The sequence below is a fragment of the Neodiprion virginianus genome, chromosome 4 (assembly GCF_021901495.1).
Source record: "Neodiprion virginianus isolate iyNeoVirg1 chromosome 4, iyNeoVirg1.1, whole genome shotgun sequence".
NCBI classification, from domain to species: Eukaryota; Metazoa; Arthropoda; class Insecta; order Hymenoptera; family Diprionidae; genus Neodiprion; species Neodiprion virginianus.
This window is the reverse complement of record NC_060880.1, coordinates 32,417,236-32,434,685: the sequence shown is the minus strand read 5'-3', so window position 1 is coordinate 32,434,685 and position 17,450 is coordinate 32,417,236. Positions and strand designations below refer to the sequence as shown.

The following is a 17,450-nucleotide window of genomic DNA, read 5'->3' as shown; positions in this document are numbered from 1 at the left end:
CAGTTGAGTACAAATCATGAACTCCGTGCGAAGCTGTCTGCACATCGAAGCGCGCAGAGTGGTTGTCGAAACAATTTCAAGTCCGATAGCTGGGTCATTATAACGACCGTCCGCTTGTTAGGAGTTTCCAGCTGCTGAACTATGAGGTCCGAGGCTGTTTGGGATCATCCGGGCAAGCGACGATGAAGTAATTAGAGGCTAACTCGGCCGCGAAAACGGAGTTTGAGACGTGTCAAGGAACTCCGTAAGCTCATGGGACGGAATGCGCGCCTCGTCGCGGAGAGGCTGTCCAGCTCTCATGATGCGCGGGTCCCCGGGTCCCGGAGGGCCTGAAACCACCCGGACCCCTCGCTGCAAAGGGTGAAAGTCAGAATCGCTGCATTCCCAGATGAGAACCGAGATCCCCGTCGCGGTGCGACGCTCCACCAGCGTTTATCTAAAAATCTCAAGATCTCGTCTCGGTGCCGTGCCACCCGGGCACACACGTGCACCGCAGGGACGAGATCTCGGAATTCTGGATCTCGGCTGTCGCTCCGGGAGGAGTTGCGTCAACTCGTTTGAGAAATATGAGACCGAATTAATCCCTTTATTGCGTTAACTGTTTCCATCTCGTTATCCCCACGCAGTCGCCTGCAGCTTCCTCAATTTCCACACACGGATCTGCAGCAGCAGATAATACCGACCACCTCGTAGCGTCGTCTTCCCCTTTCAATTCCACGCTCATCAATATTCAGCCGCAGCTTATCACTGTTTAGCGACGAGCGCAACAGAGCCGACCAAAAGCGCAGGCCTCGTCACCGCGGTGAATCCAAGACGACGCGCCAAGTCATGAGCGCGTCGAATCGGTCGCCCGTCTGCTCCGACACGGTCCCTGAGCCACGGTTATACCGGTCCCAAAAAACCGGCCTTATACTTCTTCGCGGTTCTCTCGTGTCACGTGACCCTCGTATTATATCGGGACCGCGACGTGCCTCGTGTTATTACCATTCGCAACACCGGCGTCACCCAAATCCGCGTTGCACGTTACAATCGTCGTGTCCGGACGCCGATCGGGATTACACGCACGGACGTTGAGCGATCAATGGCCTAACGTATGCGCGATCGAATGGTTTAAATACATTCGACAAAAATCGAATTAACGCCGTTCAAAAGTCATCGAGATACACCGTGTATTGCCGTACAGTTTTTCCGAGTATCGGAACATCGCGAGGTCCTTATCGAATTTTTTCTACTGTAAAAACATGCTCGGTGGCTGTTGACTCGTCGCGCGTCGGTACGTACATACATCGGAGTAAGTATATAGATTTCGTTTTGAGAAATCGCTGCGTAAACATCTCGCCTTGTTATATTGTATCCCGCGACGTGGAACTCGATAGCGTGACGTTTGTACAACGGGTACAAAGTCGATATGTATTTAAAACCTGTGAACGTGCACGAACGAAATGCGATAAGCGTTCGCGAAACTGTTGCATTTATTTTGTACGACTACTATACGCCACGGGGTGGATATTTATGCCACTTGGTGCAGAGTAGCTGATTGTGAGAGAGGCGCATCGAATTTCTCCATCACAAATCGCCGCGGCGTATGATCGACGTGACAAGTGGACTGATGTGTGATCGGTCCCGTATAATCGTAGTATACCTGGTGTCGAGTTATCGGGCTGGTCACGCCGATTCTCCAACCGAGTTATCGCGTTTATCAAGCAACAACGACAGGCGCTTCGTCGCATGTTCGAATCGCTTGAGGTTATAACATACAGAGGTCGATTCACTATCTGCATGAAGGTGTATACAAAAAGCGTGGATGATTGTGACCTCTGCTTTTTGATCGTTTATCACCAGTTCGCGGTGTAACGCGATGTTTCATTCTCATTTTGGAAACGGATTGACCCGCCACATACGAAAATCATCGATATCGAAAAATTCAACATTACACAGCATCGACAACTTGTGGTTAGAAATTGCCTACTATAAATGACCGAGGAAGGGAGATTTCTTGAAACGTCAACCTGCAATCACGGTGGGTTGGCTCATGTCAAACCGTGAAACGTCTCGCGGGTCGAAATGATCAGAAAGTTTTGACTGACTGACATTATACCCGAGTCATCGGTAATTCTGTCGTAGTTTTGTACGCACTGTGCATGATCCCGTCGACGTTCTCGTACCGCCCTAAATGATCGGATAATCGCTGAAGTAACTTGAGCTAGCGGTCAACACTTTACTGCAGGCTGGTGAAACCGATGTTTTTTTTTTTTTTTTTTTTTTTCTCGTCGAGAAAAAATAATCCTCTGATATTACCAATCGCGTTTCTGCGGGAAATGTGATGCATTCGGGGAAACGAACGCGGAAACAAATAGGGGAGAAAGGGAGAGATCGACGGATATTGCGGTGACATCGAAACCACGTAACCTGCAGCGGATTAGGAACGAGTGTTTCTCCGGTTTCCGGTGAACAAGGGCATATGCGGCACAAAGTCGACGGTTTGGAAGGAGAGGCGCGGTAACGCGCGTGACGCCTGCAGTGGCACGCAACCGTCGCGAAGCTCTAGCAGGCACGGGACCGAATAAAATTTTAATAAAACCCGGGATGAAAAATAAAAACTCGTTTAACAGCAAACAATAGTTTCCAATCGCGCACGCCGCTTACACGGGCATATACATTGTGCCGTGAAACGGTGCAACGCCAACCCTGGTTAATTATTTCGAGGCGACGGTCCGGAATTCTCTGGACAAAAACTCGTCCTCCAACCCACGAGGATGTTAAGAAGCCCAGGGCGCAGACCCACGGACGCCCAACGTCGAGGCTGCACGTACCTTGTCCGTGTCCCATGGACAGCTGACGACGGTGGTTGGTTATTCGATCGCACGGGAATCAGTCTCGGTGAAAATTGTGAAACACGTCGCGCCGTTATATTGTTGTGAAAACACCGAAGAACAGCTCGGGATGACTAGGTGGTTGTATTCGGTACGTAAGGAAAGCTGTTTCGGAGCTTCTGAAACGATGCGAGAAAACTCTAGCTGCTGGCTACCTCGGACGATGACGAACTATGCGCGGGTATATTATTCCGGTCTACTCGTCCGATCTCTCGCCGCTGCTCGACCCAATTTTTCCTCTTACCCATAAATCTGGAACGCGTGGTAATCGGCACTAATTGTAAGTTTTGTCGCTGGTCTCACCCTTTAATCGCGCCTTGTTTGTACGACAACGAGAGGCCGCGATTCGGGACGACGTGAGAGCTATTACAAACGTAAAGGTGGTAGGGAAACGTCCAGGCACCAATTGTTTCGTCATTAAACGCCCCCGCGCCAGGATCGATCGATCTCGGGTCACGCATAGCGGGGGTGGTGCGAAAGCTTCAACCCGTCCTGGTGCTTCATCGAACTTTCACCCGTGGTGGTCGAGAGGGGTTCGCCTTATTACGAACGCCACGGGATTTTCCATAGCCGGAATATCGTAGTTTTCGATCGATGCCCCGTGCCCTCAAGTGCTGCGACGCCAAGATCACACCTGTAGCTTTTCCCATATCCTCTCGAGGCCATCCGGGTACTTGGATCGCAATTATTATGACCAAGAGTACACTTTGCAGGGTGTGAAAACTTGTTTATTCACCGCAACCGAGTTCACGAGACACTCTTATCGCACGACTCGGTTCGCTTCGGGGTCTCCGTGCGGCACATGACACGCGAATAGTACCCCCAATGGAAATAGGTACCTACGTACGCGGAGGGAAGCGATGTTCGAAATCCGTCCCAAGAACATCTCGTACTCTATGTTCTTATTCCCATTTTATTTTTTTTCCCAGGATCGACACGTGAAGGATGCCAGCAGAGATCCGCAAATGGACTCCAGTCAGGACTATCGTCTTCTACTTGGATACGAGAACAAAACCCATACGGTACTGCGATTCAGCAGAAGGTACGACACCTGCGACCCAAGAGATCTGAAGATCACGGTGAGTGCTCTTTTCTATTGTACTTTACATAGATGTCTATTACACACACGCACGCACGCACGTACACACATATGTATATATGTTTTATGTATACATAACCTTCCTGCCCGTAGCCCAGCTGTGCTGGCCGGTTTCATTCTTCTCATTTCTACCTCGTTCTTCTCCTATATACCTTTTCGCTCGTAGTTGGACGATCCCCGCGACCTTATTGAATTTCATTCATGCCCCGCGGCAGCGACTCTCTTTCTTCTTATCAAAGGATTTGAACGAAAAATTGTCTTCCGCAGGGACATACTTACCGATCGGATGAAGACGTAATTGTTTCTAGATTCAATCTTCCTGTTCAGCTAAGGGATAGGATTTACGGAACGTGATTGTATTTTCCAAGAGGGATAGAAGTATCGGCGAAGGTGTAGGTGCCCAAGGTATACATACGTATGTAAGATGGTACATAAACGGAGAGATGTGTGGAATGGAATACTGGCACAGTGGCTCAGTTACGTTCCCTCGGAATCAGTGCGACGATTCGCGAAAATTCGGAGGGGATGCGTGCACAGGTAGTATCCTTCACGAGCTTTAAAGCCTTATTCAATTTTGGAGCATCGCGACGTTTCACAAGGGTAGGAAATTCCTCGTGCACCAGAATATATGTATATTTATATACGTATGCGCGTCCAATTGTGCCCCTGCTTTGAACCGACTATTCAAATTTCCGGGAACCTCGGAATCTAGCTGAAGTCATTACGCCTTTGGGTTAGAACAGAAACGAAACCTTCAAAGGATCAGAAATTAATTATTCCACCAGATCAAAGTCCCATCTCACTTTCCACCTGGCAAAGGAATGAAAATTCAGTTTGGCAAGCGCAGCGAGAAAATTAACGAAAGGGTTGATATAATGCCGGCTAAAAAGCTATAAGAATTCCAAGTAAAGATTTACGAAGGTCTTCTCTCATACCTCCTCCACTCTTCTCTAATATTTTATTTTTCTAAACCCGCTCACGAGTATCGGATTCAACTAAAACCAAGGTTAATAACAGACTCTCAATGGCTTCTGTCGAGCTGCAAGCAATTAAAGCGCAGTAGCGCAAGCGGCAAAAGGGAATGGCAAATAATTCTTTACGAGGCTTAAGTGGAAAATGGGCTTAAGCAAAGGCGGCGAAAGACCGTTGAAGCGTGTTCAAGATACAACCGGTGCACTAGAAACGGTATAGTTGTAGCTTTGAGATATATCCGCCTTGTTAAGGAGCCCAGTTATTCACGTTTCATTGTTTTCTGCCCACCAGGAATTCCCTTCTTTTGTATAGGTGGACTTATATACCTATATATAAATATATGTATATACATATTACTTCTTGCTCTTCCGTTCCGCGTGGAATTTATGCTGTGGCTACCGTAGTCTTTTGTGTTTACTTTATTTCTTCTTCTTTTTTTTTTTTTTTTTTTATTCGTGCTTGTTTCCATTCCAATTTCTCTCTCATAATCACTGCTGCAGCACGACACAGCGATCTCGATTGGATCCGGTGTAAGGCCACTATCGTTCATGATCGGTACAAAGTACAGTTATACTTTCGGTAAAACTAATTCTCCTAAAGAAGCCGTACGTCGTAAGAACTTTTTCTAATACCCGTTGCTCGATCCCCGAGCGACCTCTGCGGTTGATACATGGCACGCTTTTTAACGAGGTTGAAGTTCGTATAGCGTTAGCATAACGATGCGTATTCAAGAAAAAAAAAAGAAAAAAACGTTCACTTCGCAACTTCAGAATTGTTTTAAATTCAGTAATCCGTAATTGAAGCAGAACGTACTCGTATTGCGCAGACTAAACTTTTTTAAAATCGTTCCCAAATAGTAAATTAACGAGCTTTGTTTCGATGCGTCATTACTTTAACTTTATACCAACTTCAATAGTGTGTTTTTCACCGCGTGCGGATTCTAGACTCCAATTGGAGAGCAATTTTCGAGGTTTCGAGATCGGCCACGCGGTAATAGGCAGCATGCAAAGTGGGTAATTTCTGTAAAACTGCATTACCCGCACAGATATCCCCGTAAAGATGCGAATTTCGAGATCGTAAACCCCCCGCATCGGCGCTCGGCAGTAATACCGGAGACCTCATACGGTTCACGGTGAAGAAGCATCGAAGAACCGTTCCAAAAGGCGCGGAGCAACCAGTTGCGTCGTAATGACAAGCAGTGATCGCTCATCTTCCTCCGAATGAGAAAAAGCCACAATCAAAACGCGTGTTTAACAGAGCGGCCGTTTTATCGACGAGAATCGGGAAGTCGAGGTTAGGGAGCGATTACGCCATTAGCCGTGTTATATGCTAAACAATGGCGTATAATGATCAGCGCATTTATGTAATAATAACCGGGTACTACGGAATTACGTCGTTTCGAGGATGGCTCGCCGACGGATATTACTCGCCCTCGCCTGCCGATGCCGCGATGCAGCCTAGAGCCTAGGAGAGCCGCGCTCAGGGCTTATGTATTCATGTATTCGAGGGCGTCCGCGTCGCGACGCCCGACTTATACCAACGGCGCACAACCTCGCTGGTCTAGACAAACAGCCCTGCGTATTTACATATAATTAAGTAGAGACTCTCGGCTAATGCACCGGGTGGAAATCTCTACGGTTATAATTTTGTGGTTGCGGGTTGCAGCTGCAGAGTCGCTTCGAACGTCCCGCGAGTGCTCGAGGTCGGTGACTGTCGGTTTTATTATATATGCAGGGTTAAAATTGAGGGGTTGAGATCGGCTTGAAAGCCGGGGGAGGCGTGGGTGACACGCAACAAGAATACCTGCCTTTCCCATACATATCGCACGCGTCCCGTACGGCGGGCATGTGCTTTTAAAAATAGCAAACAAATCGAGATCTTATCCCCCGGGAAACAGCGTCCGAACAGCCCGACGGTCTGCATAACTTTATCTGATCGCGTGACGTCCTATTCGAGCCCCTGGGTACGCTGTGTGTTTTCACGCTGACTGCAACACGCGTGTGTATTTTTTCGTTCACACCACGCCGTTTGCCTGGAGTCACCGATCGAGTTCGATCTATCGCGATTCCGACAGCTCGGTCACCCAAATCTGTTTGTTTGTACAAACACTTGTGAAACGTGCAATCAAGCTGCAACTTGAAAACTCGGCTCTCGTTTTACGGCGTTTTCAGATGGGGTAGACGTCTACCGTGATTAAGACGTCTACGGCGGTTCTTAACTATCGTGGCGACACGGTTTCTTATCCGGGGTGAATTGTCGTATAATATTTACCTTTGCGTTGCATTACTTCTTATTAGGTGAATGAAACGTAACCATCGTCTGGTCGGACATGTTACGTGTGTATCGGGATCGCGATTTTATGCGGAGAAAGATGGAACGATGTAACGACAACCAACAAGACGAGTACTTTGCGATGATCGAATAAACGTCAGTTGAGAAATTTGACTGCGGCTGAAAAGAAGTACAATTAGATACCGGTAATATTTTACTCCGACCTTTCGGGTAATGCGTGATTCATCACGCGGACCGGCGCGCGGCGTGCGCTCATGTCGTGTATATGCAAGGTAAAGTAACTCCTTCGGAATTTCGTCTCGGCGCGCAAGGCGGATATTCAGCAGTATTTCGAAAGCTCGGTTCGCATTCGGTCTTCGTATCTAGAAAGATTAGTACGATATAGCAGGGGGGGGGGGGAGGGGAATTTGATTAATTTCCAACTGCCAATGCCTGGTGGCTTTGTCGAATATCACACGTGTACGTTGAAAATCGAGATATCCTGCGCGCGTCGCTGACGGACGAATCATGGCGGAATTTCCGTTGTAAGACCTTCCCTTTTCTCTTCCGTCACGAAATATCTCGAGGGAATCGATCCTCGCACCGGGTTATGGAACTAATAAGAGGCATTCCTACTCCAGGAAGCAATTCGTCGAACGGTTGGTTCGTTGGAAATTTACGAGGTACTACCAAAGAACGTGAGAGCACAGATGATGCCGCGCGCGATTCACGGACCGTCGGGACGTACGGCGAAAGCTCGCGCGAAAATCCTGGGAATCCCGTCTCCCTTTCTCGGTTCTCTCTTTCTCCCTTCAGATCTTCGCGAGACGCGGAACGATCGAACGAACTGCCTTGCTTGTTTGTTCCTGGTATGTAAATTCGACCCCGTCCCTCGGGGATTCTCGCTGCTCCGAGGAACGTACTCTGGGGGCCGAAATAAGGCGATGCCCTTACCGGTATAAAATTGGCTTGTTGACCTGGTTTCTACCTCGGTTTTCTGACGACTCTCGCCTACCTTTGCTCTACGAAAATACCTGCAATATCAGTGGCAGGCCGATGTCGTTGAACCGTTGCCCACTATCTTAGGTGAAAACTTTCTTAATTGACATTTGGTTGCTGTTGAATCCGATCCGCGAGTCTGGATCTCTCTACAAATGCGGCGGTACGGCATCGTCGTTTCTCGCTATTTTATATGCTGATTTTCCGTCGCGAATACGCGAGCTTCCTTGGTGAAACGGGGATGATGGGGAGGAAACCACTGGAGAATCCTATTTACGGTGGCAATAGTTTACCTCTGAGAAAAGTTTGTTTTATTTTCATTCTTTATCTTTTTTCCCACTCCGAGCAAGGGTATTTCGAGTTCTTCTTCCAGAGCGGTGCCAAAAACATGTTTATCCAAGATTTGTAAACAAACGACGGAAACAACTTTTGAGGAGCACCGTGTCATTTGAGCGTGTTTTCGATTTCTTAAAAAAACTAATGTCGGTTGCGAACACTGAACTATATCGTTGCAAATTTCGCAATTGTGAGAAAGAAAATTTATATTGCGCCGGTTCGATTGCCGTAGTGAAAAAACCGAAATCTCCTCCTTGTTGGATATAGTTTTCTGTTTGGTATACGAGCGTGGGAAATATAATGTCGCCAACTTTTGGTTCCAATTTACCAAACGCGTGAACGAAAGTTTCGTAAATCAGTTTCGCAATCAGATTTCTACCCGCTACAGCTATCCGGACCAATCCCTTGGAACGTCGGTCCGCGATTATGAGGGATCCGAAGGGTCAGCAATTAAACTCGTATTTCGGATTATCCTTAATTCCGGTCTTTCGTTGAACCGGCGCTAGTTACGAGATTAGTCACAGATTACACAAAGTTATACTCGAAGCTTCGCCGTGCTATCGTATAGTTATTAAAGTCGCGAAGTTTCTTTACGTACCACGAAGACGACTCGGAGTAACGCTTCCATACTTGTAACCGAAAGATCCTATCTGATCCTTTCCGACTGCGTCCCCTCGACGAATAGAAACCGGAGGTGCTCTTCTGCACTTTGCGATAATTATCAGAAGGATTTTATCCGCCGATATGGGAGGAGCAAGGAGTTTCGCTTGTTTTCTCAGGACGAAGATCGGCCCGATAGTACCTTTATACGGCTCATTGCAACTCGAGACAAACTTAATCATCGTAAGCGCAGGATCTGCTCGTGCAATAGTTTCAAAAACCCTTTCGGCCGTCTTGTCAACGCCAGCTGTGCAGGATGCCGCCGGTAAACGGAAGAGGATGATTCCATACGATAAACGCGTTTCTTGTTCGGAAAAAAGGGGTTCGCTCGCTAACATCGCACGATCAGAATTCCGCGTCGTTTCTCGTCAACGACCAGGCGATAACTTCCGGTTTGCATTGGTTTATTTTGTATGCAGCTAATTTGCATGCTTGACGGGTAAGATGAAATTGGTTATACCTGCAGGCCGCCGAGCCCTGCATGCTTCGATGCTCAGACCTGCACCGGGTCTCAAGGAGTTACATTAATCCTTCCTACTTACGCTAAGTCGACGAAGCTCTGCCGCTCCAGGAACAATCCATCGCCAGCCTATACAACTCCTCACACCGAGTGATTCGGTTAATGTTGAAAATTTTAGAAAGTTTGAAAAGTGAATTTGTAATCCTCGGGTTGAATTTTTTAAACAATTTACGGAGAAATAGCTGCGGGGCGCGAACACGACGCTGTCCAACTCTAAAAGGAAAGTTTGATCACACTTCCAGCACCCTGCGAGAAGGCGGGAGTCTTGCCCTGTTAAGTTCGCTACTGTTCCAAGGCGGGTGCTGAGGTTCTGAGGCGGGGAATAAGGTCACTCTTATCGCCAGGAGTTTGGAGACACGGAACCAGGAGCCAGCTGCACCTGGGCCGAGTATAAAACACCTGAGCAAGCTGTTATCGCGCGTATTTATTGGCGTGGACCAGCGCCTTTGTAACTGCGGGGTATTTTATCTCTTTGAAGGAATTTTACAGAGTAGTTGGATCGTCGATCCCCTTTATCGCGGATAAATATTGCGGCTAGTTCGTTACTTGCTCACTCGGCTAATACGGGTAGCGTATTTTCGTGCGCCAGTACGTTGTACGTACGTAGAAACCTCAAGAGTTGTACCGCTGACAAGCGAGCGAATGAGCTGCAGCAACTGCATCACGAAGCAAGATGCAAAAACCCCTTTTGTAATTAATTTATTGCCGTTTCTCCGATGAATAATCGTCGGTATACAAGCGAGCGAACCGCCCACCAGCAATTTATCTAACAAATGGTTTGAAAACGGCGATTCATGCCGCGTTCCGTAAATAGCGCGGGCCTGCCTCGTCGAGTGAAATAGCTCTACAATACGTAGACTTTCTATACACGTGCAGCGATCCAGCTCCGTTGGAAGTTGATGTGGAAGTCGAGCGGTCAACGACGGTCGTTCCTTGTCACTATTTGTTCATTTGCTAGTACAAATCACGACCGACGCCGAGGTGTTTTTCTTCCCTTTTCGTTTCTCGATCGTGATATACTTTGCTTGGATAGAGCAGGTACGCGGCTAACGGGCACGTCAAGTATGCGCCTTGACAACGGACGCTATCCATCAATCGGTGGTGAAATATGGGCGATGGTGTATTTATTTTAATACGCGTACGGATCGACGACGTCAGGGTCGCGAAGGCGCGTTGACCTTGCCTTGGCAGCGTGGACCAAGATAACATCGAGGTGAAACCAAAGAGCTAGATAGAGATCCATTGTCCTGGAGCGCAGGGTGGTTCGGTTACCTCGAGGATGAATAGCGTGTCCACGTATCCACTGCCCGGATGTCTATGGATGTCAACTTGACCAACTGCTACGGGAGTATAATGTATAGGTAATGCTAGGGTGGACCAGGATTTGGCTTTGCCGATGCAGAAGCGCGTGCCTGTTTCCAAAACCGAATTCTCAGTATGCATGACTTTCCCAATTACGTTTGAGCAGCTTCTACCCGTCTTTACCTCTCTCTCTCTCTCTGAGGGCGATAATGCAACTATTATGTCCGCGGTTATCCTTCAAATCAGAGTTAGCGCAGTCATCCTGCTCTCGGCGGCACCTGGAAGGAGGTAATCCCGAACTATCTCGGTGGACCGGGGATCCGATAGGACGTGGAGCCACCTACATACTTGCAGCCTGAGTTAGGAGCTCGCCAAGTTGGCGTTCAAGTTTACAGCTCCAGTTCTCGATCCGAGTGCTCCGACACCCTCGTGCCTCGAAAACCTCCCTTGGCTCCCTCTTTCTCGGCGCTGTCTTTCTACCGATCTTGGCTCCGAGGCGCGGTACCGGAGAGACGTTCCTGGAACACTTCGACCCGCGTAGTTAAGAGAAGTCGTCTCCGCTTCTGCAGGCAAAGTTGGAGCCTTAATCCCGAGCAAATATCTTGGAATCAGCGATAGTTTAACAAACTTATAGCCTGCAAAGCCTCACCCTCTTCTCACAGAACCCAGGATGCAGCTCGCTCGCGTCTTTCGACTTGAAATCTCTACCTTATTACCCTTATTGAGTAAAACCGCGTGTGCGGCGCTGGGAAGAAGCTACGGGAAATTGGTTATCTCTTATACCGTTCAACGTCACTTTATTTCCATCCCGGCTGTACCCGGGGGGGTGTACAGGAATCGTGCTTCAAGCATCAGACAAATTCATCATCCTTCTCTATCCCCGGGCACTTCCAAGTGCGATACTATAAACGTTCACGAGAAGAAACGTGAAATTTATATTGTGTTGATGAAACTAACGACTAACGATGTATGCGAAAATTCATGACGAGGCATGCGTGACGCAGGTAAGAATTTCGACAAGGCTACGACCAGAGACCAGGGAAATGGTTGCGGACCAATTTTGAACGAAATGAAAGGACACGAAGAAAGGAGAGTAAGGAAAAAGGGGAAACGAAACGAAAAATTACACAAATGTTTCCCCGGGTGTAATTTGGAGTAGCGGAAAAGAGGACTGGAAATTTGCGTGGGGTTGGTCGTTTGCTTGGAGCGAGCGACTCCCCGCGGACCAAATTGTAGCTTATTTAATGTCCCAGCCGAGATAAGAAGCGTGTCACGTTGTTCTTGCCGGGAGAGATAAAGCTGTCTAATACTATTTAGGGGGTACGAAATATCACCGTAAATACCGTGTTTCTTGATGCGAAATTGGCTCGGTGGGATATTATTTATACCTTTCGAGGACGGCGTCGCGCGACTCCTTACGATTTATAGTTTCACAGGTTCACCCACCTTCTCTCCGTGGGAGGGTGCGATCACCTATCTCAAATTCAATTCTTGACCTCCAGGGTGAGAGGCGCGAACGTATCGTCGTCGCATCCGGCCCCCGTCCAATCATCTTCTCCATTATTACAAATCACGAAGCTCGTATCTACCAAATGGGGAAACTAATTACTGATCTGGATAACAGTCGGAATGCCGATACGAGGTAGAAACGAGAGAAGTGGCGAGGTGAAGAGACGAGAGAAGAGCCCCTAAACGCCCTCCTTCGCTTTGTGGAAGGAACGTGTGCTCAATGTTGATAGGGAACAGTGCCATACCTACCGCTTGTACTCGGGGTAAGGTGCAGGATAGAGTTTCCTCGCAGACTCGCATAGACGAGCCAGAGCATCGCGTAGAAATGGCAAGGTCATCGAGTACCGCTTGTTCGGGGGGTGTGAAAGGCGTTACTATACGTCTATACCTCGTCTACTATATACGTTGAGACAATAAGTGCCGTTGAGATAAAACGGGGCTTAGATAACCCGCATGAACCTCAGATCCAGTAATGGAGGTGGATTCTGTTTTATGTTCCCACCATTTTTTCCCTGATAACGAACAAACGAGTACGTGCAGCACGGCTCTGGCTTTGCCAACCGTATATCCACAATTTCCTACCGTGACGATTGATCCAATTTCCGTTACGGCTCGTGCCGTTCTATTCATGCAGCCACTAAAACTGCACAGTTATCCGATGTATCAACAGTTTTTCAGCGTCTTACGGGAGTTTCGCTATATCACACGTCTATGACTGCGCGTGTTTGTAAATCAAGACTGCGGATGAAAAACCTACGACAGTTTGGTACTTAGGACAGAATGTATCACCAAGTTGAATAACCGATAGGAGAGTCGATTCAGCTGTTACTGTACGTTGAAACATACATTCGAGCATGAAAATTTCTACGGCATTGCAATCAACGGAATAAGGTACTGGTAAGATCTGACAGGTGCTGAATGAAATCTGAGACGATTTTGAGGATCTTGAATCCTTTACACTTCTAAACTTCCGGTGGTGCACGGACGCTGAGTATTCATTCGGTATTATCTGATGGCGAGTTGTAACGAAGTTCTTGCAACTTCTCAAAGCGATGGCTCATATTTCGCACCGTTCGAATGAAACAAAGAAAACTTGACATTTGGAAACCTGTAAATTATATATATTTGGCAATATTGGTCTGACAACGAAACGTCGAGTCAACCCTAAAAGCAGGGTGACTTTGACGCACAAACTTTCTCGCGCGAAAAATTTGGTATTCACTTCAATTGTTTATGCAAACCTAACCTTAATCTTACATGAGCGCATCGCGGAGGCAGTATTCACTTTCGAACCAAAGCTCGAACGCTGAAACCATTCCGCTAATTATTTTCTACCGACTTTCTTGCTCCGCCGTTGTTTCAGGGTTGATGTTAACAATGAATGGCGAGGGATACCCTCGTTTGAATGCGGTACTGTGTACGATTGTATGGGCGGGGATTTTTCTCGTTATAAAAATATACCCTGTATAATACGTGCGCTGCAACTATTGTTGCTATCTACTTGCCGGATCGTAAATTTTTTCATAAAGCATTGCTCACTCTGCTGCGTCGGAATGAGTAATCCGCATCCCACTAATGTACTGAAAAGGTGTACCAGGTTTTTATTTCGAATGAGAGATTAAGGAGTGTAAAAACATAGGGAACAACGAAGACTGCCGCGGTAAAATAAATTACATGCATGCAAGCCATGCCAAGCTGTTACCCACCACCAGCCACGCCGGCAAATACGGCTATTAGGCAAGATTATAACCACTGTTAACACGTCTATTAAAATATGCATTCTATCGTTACGTTGAAAATCTCAACCGAGACGTACGTGGCTCTACGCCATAACTATAATCGCAGGTCTCCGTGCACGCCCACACATTCAACTACACTTACGTTTCATCCATCGACGTATAAAAGACACCCACACAGAACTCGCAAACCGACGGAAAGTTCGTTAACATCGGACTGTTCGATGGTTCGATATTTCAACAATTATGATAGAATAGCAGAAATTATCCATCGATCAGGATACTCAAAGCTATAGTCGACCCTTCGACCTACTCTCAAAATGATATCAGAATCGTTGGTTGTTCTTCTCGGTTTTTTTTTTTTTTTCTTAGCACGGGATCGTCTAGTTCATTATCTATTCGATTTCTCATTAGGAAACCCGAACCGAAATAATTGGCACTTTGGTAGAGGTTTGTATCCCGGAGCGTACGTAATACTTTCCCGTGTCGTGTACAGAGCTACTTAAAATTGCAGCACGAGACGTAGATACCTACCGATCTCGTGCCAGCTGCTTGAAACAGTCCTCGTACCTGTATTCTCGTCAATTTTCGTGACTCATTTGAAGTTTTGAAGAAGTTTACTCACGAGTCACTGCTACAGCGGCGGATTATGTATTATAGGCAGCTGGGAGTGAAACGAGCGAACATTCCCGAGCTGAAACACCACCGCCACCGTCGACGAGGCGGCATACCTAAGAGCTAACATGTGTTTTACCTGCATGACTACCCATCCGTTCAACTATGTTGAACCGAGTGAAATGCGAATGTATAGCTAATCCCCGACGCATGATGGATAGCGTACGGCGCAATTCAATTTCCCCGCGTTAGCATTTACGTCGTTGCTGCTTGTGCTGGTGCTGCTGTTGCTGTTGCTGCGTGAAAACCCGGTGTTTCGAGCTGTTTCTTCACTCGCCTCGCTGCCGCTTCTTCTTTAGCGCGAAATAATCTCGCGAGTGCCGACACGTCACTCCGTATTTCTCGCCCCCCGCGTGCATACGGGGTGAAATTTAGTGCTCGAGAAAATCTTTGGGCTAATAATTAATCACGATACAGCTGAGAGAAAAATCGTGCGGTAGACCGTTATGGTTATCCACCTTCTACGCGTCGCTTTATAACTGCAAACCGGGAGTGTGCGTTTTCATTCCCTCCCCCCCTGGCATTCCGCTCCAAGATAACAGAGGGAGGATGTAGTAATTGCCTGTAAGTGAGGTTAAATATTTGAGTAGACCTCTTATCGAACCGCGTAATGGCCAGAGTAGCGCCCAAGTATAACTTGATGTCCGTCTAAGAACGGCGCCGAAAGCAGCTTTCGTCCGATAAAAAACGATTCGACGAAACCTGCATAAAGACGCCATGCGTCTCGTCGTCGTCCAGTTTCACCGTATCCTGGCCCTTTTCGCACGCGTAACGCACAACGGCCCACAGCCTTGTACTAAACGTGGTGCGAAGTTCAGTTGTACGATGTTGACAGGGGTTGAAGTTGGTGCAAAAGTTTAATCTTTCAGGCGGTGAGTCCGTGCGCGTTTCTTGCGGTTGACGTCATGCTTCTTTTTACGCGGTTGCGAAAGGGGAAAGTTCAGGCTATATACGGCGAAAACATCCCTCGTTGGGTCGTGTCTCCTCGAGCCAAGGGAGCATTTAAATTACAAATTAAACCAAACATTAACTTTCTTTGCAGCGCGGCAGCTCGCGGGGCTCTACGTCGGATTTTTAGGGCCGCAAATTATTTTTATGGTAATTGGTCGTTCTTAAGTTCACCACCCTCGTCGTCGCCACCACTCCCGAGTATTCCACGCCCTGTTTGCCTGCAATTTGAATGATTTTTTTCTGCCTTTCTTTCTCTCCTCGTCCTCGGGTTTTTCTTCCTCACCTTATTTGTTTTGCTTTATTTATTTATTTATTTTTTTTTTCATAATTACTCGCAATCGGTTTTAGTCACCTGAAACCACCATGATCGCAAACGGTGTCCGTCCAAGTCTTTATACCGTCACGACGACAACGCGCTCATGCATATACGCGAGAGTCCTTTTTCCTTCTCCGAGTTATCGTTGGCCTTCTTGAGCCCAGTTTAGGATTGCCGTAAGCGACGGTCTTAAAAATCTGCCACATGCGCGATACGTGCGGCTATGGTAAGTCGGGCAATAGCACTGCGCAAGGTGAGATGAACATCTCGAAGCCGCAGGAAATAACGAATAACATCGACCCTTAGCCTTGGTTATTCCAAGTCATGAAGAAATGATCGAGTGCCACGCCACGCGAGTCTAACTATAACAACGAATAGATACAACTTCGTACTGCGCGCAAGGCAGAAACGTGGTGTTTTCTTCCATTTGAAATTTTTATTTTTAACTGCCACTTTCGGCGAGGCCGGAAACAGACCAGTAATTTTACTAGATACGCAACATTATGACGACGTGCGTATTACAGTTATTTATTTCTGTTTCCTTCGTCTCGATATTCCTCACCGATAACGCCAACAATAGGGTGACTCAAGCTTGTTATGAGACGACGGCAGAACTAACTTTGAAATTCGCCGTTGAGCCGTTCGATAATGGGGTTGGCGATGGTGGCGAGGGGCAGGGAAGAGCCTGCTCTAGTTAGGGGTAGAATAAGAGTTGAGCAATGAGTGGTGGGAGGTGGGAGAAGGGCGGGGTGAGCCGCGGAGGGAGTTGGGTAAATTGGGGAGCGGACGAAGTTTGCATTCTGCGATAGCCCTTAATTGCTTTTTAAAACTCGCAAGTTTGAAAATAGAGAATTCCTCTTGCCGCACTTGACTCGATCGCTCGCTCGCCTTCGTACTTGCGCGGAAGGGAGGAATGTTCGATATTAGATTTCCATATCACGTTGCCGATATGTATAGCCGGCATGATCCACCCACGCCATTCGTTCTCTTCGATATTATATCCCCAGAGCGTAGTTCTCCAAACTCTCTATGGCAAACGGTGGATCGAAGGAATGTCCAAGTTTCTATTTTTTCCCTCGGCTCTCCTTCGCCTAGTCTAACTAATTAACGGTGTTACTTTGAAGAAAGAGGATCCTTTATTGGCTCACACCCAGCTCTTATATTATATTTAAGACGGCCACGGCTGCTACGAGTCTCCTTTCGCCCATTTTCAAAGTGTGTGTGTGTGTGT

At 47.4% G+C, this 17,450-nt stretch overlaps 1 protein-coding gene across 1 annotated transcript in view; it reads left to right on the top strand.

Annotated features, from left to right (window-relative positions):
• Positions 1-17,450, top strand: part of LOC124302349 (MOXD1 homolog 2) — a 91,635-nt gene that overhangs the window by 61,771 nt on the left and 12,414 nt on the right. The window contains exon 3 of the mRNA XM_046758460.1: positions 3,803-3,952. Within this exon, the coding sequence (XP_046614416.1) occupies positions 3,803-3,952 (150 nt within the window). The remainder of the gene's footprint in view (positions 1-3,802; positions 3,953-17,450) is intronic.